Source organism: Thunnus albacares, chromosome 14, assembly GCF_914725855.1.
Source record: "Thunnus albacares chromosome 14, fThuAlb1.1, whole genome shotgun sequence".
NCBI lineage: Eukaryota > Metazoa > Chordata > Actinopteri > Scombriformes > Scombridae > Thunnus > Thunnus albacares.
The window spans coordinates 11292217-11300738 of record NC_058119.1 but is presented as its reverse complement, the minus strand read 5'-3'; the positions used below and the strand labels follow the sequence as shown (position 1 = coordinate 11300738).

Here is an 8522-nt window from a genome sequence, read left to right as displayed (position 1 = left end):
AGATAAGTCACTGTATATACAGAGATTATGTGGATATTTTGTTGAAAGTATACTGTATGTACAGTATACAGTCTGTTTAGATATAACAATGTGTATATTACATTATAACACACTGGTCAGGAACCCTACAAGGTGTCATAAAATAAGACCGGGGGTTTGCCAGATTCAAACCTTCATTCATACAGGGTAGGCCATTGAGAGCAAGCTCTCTTTTTCAAGGACATCCTGATTACAATACAAATTTAACATAATAAGCAATAGTCAGTATGTATAAAAAGCCAATTTAAACAGATAAGCAATATCAAACATAAGAAACAATAAAAGAATATATAAAAGCAATAAAACACATAATATAAAACATATTATGGCAATAAAGGCAATATATGCACAAAAAGTTAAAGCCAAATTAAAACACGCATTCACACTGCCCTGTGTCAGCTGAAAGAGACTTAAATGAAAGACGGATTAGCTCGTCAAACTTTACTATCTTCTGCAAGTTGTTCCACTTGTGTGGAGCATAATATTTAAAAGCCAATTTCCCAGTGCCAGTGCTAACACGTTGATTTTCAAGGACCAAATAGTCTTGGGACCTAGTGCAGTGTTAAATTGGACTGAAATTACTGAGACATGTCAGGTTCCCAGGAAGTTTGCCAAGGAGAGCTTTATATATAAATAGAAAGCAGTACTGTTCTCTTCTCACTGCCAACAACTGCCACCCAACTTTCTGATATAGAATACAATGACGAGTTGTAAAGCATCCTCAGTTATAAACTTTAGGGCAGAATGATAGATGCATATAAATTACATCACCATAGTCCATAATGGACAAAAAGGTTAACTGAGCAATGTGCTTTCTATAATTCTTGGTAATATATGCCTTATTTCTATTTAAAAATGCCAGTTTTGCTCTTTAAGAGTACAGCTTGTCATCTATTCAGAAACAAAGGTATTTATAAAAGGATATACATAAACAAAACAAAACAAACAAAGCAGAAAAATCCTAGTTCTGCAAAAGAAAGTGTCTATTTTCTTGCAAATATTGGATCATTTTATATCTTCAGGATTCTAAAAAAAAATCTAATTAAACAAGGAAAAATATTTGATTGAAATGGCCACAACATATGAAACTGGTGACAGACGGTTGCTGTAAGATTTGTCTCAAGAAACCATATTTGAAAGGGTTATTTTGAGTGATTTTCATTTTGTAAAATTTTGCAAAAAAATGTTTCTTACCATAAAAGCTGCAATTAATTCATTAGAAATGTTCTCCTACATTTTCTCTTTGTGCTGACTCTTAAAGAAGTTGCTCTGCGGGCTCCTTGGTGACCCTTATTCCCATTATATGAGAACTTCAGATCTTGAATGAATACTCATCTATTGCATTATATCTTCTGATATGAAAATGTTGATGTAACACTGCTCATCGTCAGTGGGAAACGTTAGAGGGCAGCAGTGCGCCCTCATCTCTCAGCTTTACTGAACTGATCCCCCAAAGCCCAGGGGTGAAATGTGATGCTTTGCGCCTCAAAACCATCCGCGTCTCTCCATGACTGCGTTACCATCGTCAACGCTGCACGGCGCAACCACATTTTCCGGTTTCACCGTTCACAGTAAAACTCTCCGAGCTCAGTGAGCTGCAGCAGCCATCTCCACCAACACTGCTGCTTTTATTTTGAGCATAACTTGTTGTAGTTTCTGTTACATCCCGGATAGCTCATGTTAACTTGCCGAAGCTGACCGCATTTATCTTCACGACAGGGAGCCTGCGAGCAACAACTTTCTCAGATTGACACAGAATGGAGAGAAGCTGACGCACCGTTATTTACCGGACCGTTAACTTTCCTCCTCAAGCTTTTCCTCATGCTATTACAGCCTACCTGCTGTACTAGACCAGGACAATTTACTGAAATATAGTTTTTTTTAACTGTTTGACCACTGAAGATCTGACAAATCCTGCTTATTGTCTTTTTTTCCCTTCTTTTTGGACACTTTAACCGCGTTATTACGCATGATGCGCAAAGGGATGGCTCCTCTTCGCAGACAAAAAACGGGAGTACAACATGTTTTTTATGTCTATCTCTCCATTTCAGTGGCTTATTCTTACAATATAGACTTAGAACATCCTTTGGTGTTCCGCGGACCAAATTCTAGTTTTTTTGGCTACTCTGTGCTGGAGCATTATCATGACAACACACGCTGGTGAGTCTCATGTTTTACTGTTCCTGGAAATGCTGCTGTTTGCTTGTCAATGATGCAGTGGATTAGTACTTTTAAACTCTAGTCTCTAGAGCTCAGGCTGCATCCACACCCAATACAAACTTAAAAATGAATGCGTAAGATGTTGTGTTTGTGCTGTAACTTTTTCTGATAGCAGCAGATTCTGATTTTTCATGTAAATGCTGTAGACAGATTAGAGATACTGTAAGGTGTTTGGAGGGTGAAAACACCCGCTATGTCCCATACTCTCCCTTCTCTTCATGTCTGCAGGGTAATAGTAGGGGCTCCTAAGGCAAACTCTACCTACAGTAGCTCAGTGCACTCTCCTGGAGCTGTGTATAAGTGTCGAGTTCACAGCAACCCAGACCGCCGCTGCACAGAGATGGACCTGGGAAGAGGTCAGTCATTGCCTGCTGCATCAACAAAAGAGCCTGTAATGACATCCAGCTAACTGTAGCCTCAGGACAACACATGCACCCACACAAAAGATGTAGAAATTAACACTCACCTCACAGGAAAGTTCACAATCTGGTGATTCAGTCCACACACACACATACTCACACACACACACACACACACGTAACTTTTTCTTGTCCGTGCTCTGCATGAACTCCCCCAAGCATCTGTTTTGTTTTATGAGAATAATACAGCCTTATACTAGTCTTAGTGGAAGAGTTGTTATACTAGAGTAGCACAGAACCTGGTAGGCTATATGGAGACATGCACAAGACAACAGGGTTCTGTGTGCAGAGGTCCATAAATATTTTGATACATATGATTTATGCTTCTGCTAATATTTTCCAAGCACACGAGCCAAAAAGTAGAGCTTCCACCCCCACGAACCGGGCTCTGTTCTTGTGGTCAAGAAAGCCGGGGTGCACGCATGGCTTTAATATTAACCCTGTGCTCAGTCAATGTGTCACCAAAAAAAAAAAAAAAAACCCCAGACATTATCAAAGCAAGCGTGTGCTGCGCTCAGTGAAGCACATGGGCCGGAGGAGCTGGACTCTGATGGGCCTCAGGGAACCCAAACACACTGACACAGAGAAACACTCTCAGCTACATGCCATTGTGCTGAATCAATTGTCTTGAGGGAGAAGTAGAATAAAACTTGGAGAAGTGAACAACTTAGTGAAATAATGTTCTGTTATTTAAGATTTGCACTGTGAAAAGAAAAAAAATGTCCCACAGACCTGATTCTTTTTCATTTTCTTTATTTTCCCAATGATGTAGATTTATGTTACAACAGTAATGTGCTACTACATACACTAGTAGAGTAAAGCTACACTCAATTTGTAGTAAACACTTTTAATATGAAGCTGTGTAGATTTGTGACTATATTGCATATTGCAAAGATGGATATCTCTGTAGCTGTGCTTTCAATCTTCCTCTTCCTCAAAGTATGATATCCTGTTTTCTGTTTGTTCCTTTTTAGAAATAGGTGTGATAACTTAATGAGAGTAGATATAAACATGCTTGTGTAAGAAATTGCTGTTCAGAATGTCGAAAATAGGTTTGCTGTTATTTAGAAACAATGTTTCCATTACGTAGTTTGTCCAACAAAGAGCACTGATAAGTTTATTTTTAAAATGTCCCTCTAAGTACATATCTTGGTTACATTGCCCCAAAAAAGCATTTTGAAGAGATCCATGCTGAAATTGTGTGTTTTTGTTATATTCTTATGTAGAAGAAAAATATTGGCCCATATACAGTACTGTTTTCAGACTTTTAAAACTCTTAAATATTGTTAAATTAATATTGGTCTCCCTCTGTAAAGGTTGCTCACAGCATTGACAGCAGCTGTACAGTTACCCATAAATAGTTGTTGTGCAATACTTGAAATAAGTACAAAATGTAGACAAACAGTTCCCTATTTTTAGTTTTAAGGTTTCTGTTTGCCAAATGGTCAACTAAGTAAATATCACTTGCACATTCAGCAGAAATAATATAATAAAACCCAGGGTCCAAAAAGCTGACAATGGCAAACAAGTAACAAGTTACTTACTCCAAGACATCCTCTGTCCTGATGACTCAACGTCTGCAAACTGCTCTCATTGTCTTTCAGGAAACAAGCAAAGAGAGTCGTGTGGGAAGACCTGCCAAGGCGATAGAGATGATGAGTGGATGGGGGTCAGCCTGGCCCGCCAGGACAGAGCTGACGGCAAAATACTGGTGAGTTCAGGGACACAACGCCGCAGTCACTTCAGCAAATTGTTTAATGCGAACCATGTACTCTCGTAAAAACAGACCTGATTATACCAACATCATTGTTACAAATGTCTTACCATGAACCACACAGTTAAACCGCAGCTGGTCTCAACGTTACAGCCAAGCTTGTCCTTCCTTTCTGTGTTTCATGCTTACATTCTAGTGAAACCAGGCTTTGAATTGCTTTAGTAAAAAATGAACTTAAAATTGTGATTTTGAATTATTATTTTTTGCACAGTCAAAGCTGGAGTAGCTACTAAAGTGAGACAGATTTGGAAACTGCTGCGTGGTTACATAATACTGTGACATTTACCTCGTGTCTGAAGCTGGAAGAGTCAGTGGAACAGGGTTTGTCAAAAGTAGATTGTTGTTTATGAAAAATGAGAGAAGGGTTGAGAGAAATCAGAACTTGTGGTGCTAATCCCAGAGGTGCTCACCTGGGTGTTTGCACAGAGATCATAGGGCATCTGGCAGAGTTTGTTTAGGCTTCAGCCCCTCTGTGGTGGTCCCGTCCAAGGGCAGCCTTTCATTAAACGTTAACCTCCGTCTCCTGCGGGTTACCAGCCAGCTTGCAGGACAGTCTGAAAGCAACCCGTGTACTCTTAAACTCCTTCTCGGTCATACATATATACTTAAAACACTCATGACAGGTGTGAATGTGCTTGAGTACCTGTCGCTGATTGACCTCCTCCTCTGGGAGTTAGAAAAATCACAAGAATTCCTCCCTCCGAAGATGTCCTGATAAGTTTTTGGCCTGTTAAACCTCTATTCCTCTCAATGTATTTGTCTTTGGTCCATTTTTTTTATATCTTCGTGGAATGTATTGGCATGATTTTCAAACCATTATCCTTGGCTTTACTCGTTAGCCCGTCAAAATTTGAGGACTTCTTGGAGTTGTCAGCCTTGGGGAATTTGAGCGAGGGGTTGTATAACAACAAGCTTTTAGCTGCAGACTCTTTGGCCGTCCAGACAGGAGTACGATAAAAGAAAGGTGACTTTCAAGAGCCACGTGTTGCTGTGCCTCTCCAAAGATGCTTTTTTTTTCTTCTTCTTTTTTGTATCTCATCTGAATGGACTCACGTTTCTGTGCAACAGAAGGGAAACGGCTGTTTGGCAGATGTGTACAGTGGTGATTTCATCTGTACTTTCAGTGAAGGCCTTGTTTGTGACCAGCGGACTCTTTAACTGAACAGGAACATGACAACAGCACAGACTCCAACCATAAAGTCCTCCTTTGCTGCTTCGACAGACCTTGTCAGCCGCTGCAAGAGCTCCTTTTTCTCTTTTTCTACATTTTGTCAGCTGATTGATCTTTTTCTTTTTTTAAGAATCTGTTTCTAGTCAAGGGAGAGAGTTCATGCTGGTATTGCTACTACTGTTGGCCAAGCTTTCCTTTGGAACACAAGTGTTTCTCAACTAGCATCTTGCTTCCAGACAGTCATCTGACGCTCTGTGTGCGCCCACAACGTGTCGAGCACTTATATTCATTTAGATTGGCTGTGTGTGTGTGTGTTGGGGGGGGGGGGCTGCTGCAGGAGTTAAACAGTGTGAGGGGAAATGAACTGAATTTTGTCTTCAGAGAAGCGACAGCAACTGCCCCCAGAGCCACAGAAGCCCCACCACCATCCCCCCGGGGTACTAAATTATTACCACATTCATGACTTGTGCAGAGTCTGAAATCTACTCTATAGTTCCTTGTTTGCTTACTGATCTGTGGAATGGCAAAATGTTGTTTTGACTGTCACTGTCAGTTTTAGAAATGTACTGTTTTAGCAGCAACATAATAAAGAAGCAGTTTGTTTATTTGTCTTTTGATCCATGTCTCCCTAATGGTTGCTAAATCTTGGGTGCTGTGTGAACTTTTGACTTCTCCCATTGCCTGTAAAGCCTTGAAGAACTGTTTTGAAATGTTAAAAACACAAAATGAAGGTGCTGATAATGTGAGCACTCTCTTCTCACTGCAATATTTAATGCTGTTTGGGAAAACGCAAATCTCAAGCTGCATCTGAGATATTCACACCACAGACCATAGCTGTTATGGTCAGGAAGGGTTATGGATGGGCTTTAATTCCCCCTCTCATTGACTATCGTTTGACAGCCATAGAGACGCGCTGACTCCAGCCCAGCGAGAGAGGGGCTTAAACAACCAGTGTGGTGGAGGAACGCCTGCAGACTGAAGTGTCTGAATTTGTTTGCTGCTTTTCTTGCAGGCCTGTGCTCACCGCTGGAAAAACGTCTACTACAACTCAGAACATATCCTTCCACATGGATACTGCTCCATCATCCCTCCAACTCTGCAGGGCAGGACGCAGCCGCTCATCCCTTGTTATGAAGGTACAGTAGAGGCACCGTGGTGGACAAGCACAGGGCAAACTTCATTTAACCCTTTCCCTCAGTTTAACCCATATTAACCCTTTATTTTAACAGTAAACACTAGGAAATATGCAGTGTTAAGGGTGAGAGGGTCTCTTGGCTTAGTCCAGAGTTTGCCAACCTTTTTTGGCGTGTGACCTTATGTAGAGAACTTCAACTTTAACTAACTGTCTCCAGGCTATAGCTTCAAATTTATCATACAGACATGACATAATATTGTGAACCTGAATTTTTTTTTTTTTCTTTTTTTTCCCCGTGTGTATCATCTTGTGAACCCTTAGAGTTCACAGGATATCTCTTCATGCTTTTCTGTGGTTATATTTTGTCATGGCACGTGATTTCTGCACCATCAGTCACGGAGGCCCAAAACTGCTCCCAGCCTCTACTTGGTGTTCTGGCACTGAAGACAAGTAGCAGGAGGGCCTTGAAGTGTGATCTCCCTGTTTCAGTCCAACACAAGTACTTTGGCAAGACCCCACACCTACTTTTTTGAAGGACTCAGAAGTTTGTTATTCTAAAAGTTAAATATGTGACGCACTGAACATTTGGCCAATGGAGAAGGAGCGTTTGTATTCCCCGTCCACCTTTTAGCAAAGGAAAACATTCTTATAAAGGTATAATTATGAGGGCAGCTGATGTTGCAACACAGATTTTGGCATGATTGTCCAAAAATCAGGAAAGATTTTCTTGCAAGGTAGAGAAATTGTTTGATTCTGTTTCTGATTGTAGTAAATCAAATCCATTCATACTGCAGGTTGTTTTCCTTTGTGCACCCTTTACGGCACTAAAAATCAAATTCCATTTGAAAAATAATGTACTGTGTAATATTTCAAGCTGACTCATGCAAATGTGTTCTTCGTGTGTTTTGATATGTGACTCAGAGCTATTTATCAAAGGCTGTTTTACACCTTAATTGTGCTCCCAGGTCAGGATTTCACTTCCTTCCGTAACTCTTGTTTCCAGCGGTTGTAGAGAAGCCAGACTTGACTTTGCATTGGACCATATTTACAGTGCATTTTGTGCCGATCCAAGCTCAATATTTTTGTAACCTGAGAGCACTGTGTCCCCCTTAAAGTAAGAGGTTGAATGTGGTGTTTGCGCCCCTTTTCTCAATCTGCTTTCTGCCCCCAGATTCCTCTTGGATGGGACTGGGACTTTGACTAGCTCCATATGGAATGCAGGAAAAACTCCAGTAAATGCTGGCTCAAGCACATAGTGAAATCATTTGTGGTTTGTTTTTTCTTACAGACTATAAGCAGAAGTATGGGGAAGAGCACGGCTCGTGCCAAGCTGGGATAGCGGGAGTTTTTACGGAGGTCAGTAACAGCGCTTGTTCGTCTTCTTAATCCATGTAATACTCTGTTTCTGATAGTAGTTTGTTGTCATCTGAACTCTGTTGTCTTGACGCTCACGCAGCTTTTCAACAGCACCTTCAGCCAAACATCTATCAGTTCACTGTTTGGTAAACTGAGCAGTTGAATCACTTCTTCACCACATCTCATCGTAAAAAAATGTGTTCTTTTAGTTTTCATGTTGCCTACTGAAGACATTATTAGTCATTCTTTGTTCCTGTTTCTTTTTTCTTGGAGGACTTATTCAACTTTTTGTTGACTTTGACTCTCCGGGATTCTGAGGACAGTTAGCAGAAACTTTATATATTTGGAGTCATGGGGGATTTTTCCCCCCCAAGTTTTTTAAGATGTCAAATGATGTGGAAAATCTAG

General features: G+C 40.5%; 1 protein-coding gene across 1 annotated transcript in view; it reads left to right on the top strand.

Annotated features, from left to right (window-relative positions):
* The first annotated feature begins 1518 nt into the window (after positions 1-1518).
* itga9 (integrin, alpha 9) overlaps positions 1519-8522 on the top strand; it is a 48755-nt gene continuing 41751 nt past the window's right edge. The window contains exons 1-5 of the mRNA XM_044372866.1: positions 1519-2199; positions 2488-2615; positions 4283-4389; positions 6636-6759; positions 8047-8114. Of these exons, the coding sequence (XP_044228801.1) occupies positions 2009-2199; positions 2488-2615; positions 4283-4389; positions 6636-6759; positions 8047-8114 (618 nt within the window). The 5' untranslated portion in view covers positions 1519-2008. The remainder of the gene's footprint in view (positions 2200-2487; positions 2616-4282; positions 4390-6635; positions 6760-8046; positions 8115-8522) is intronic.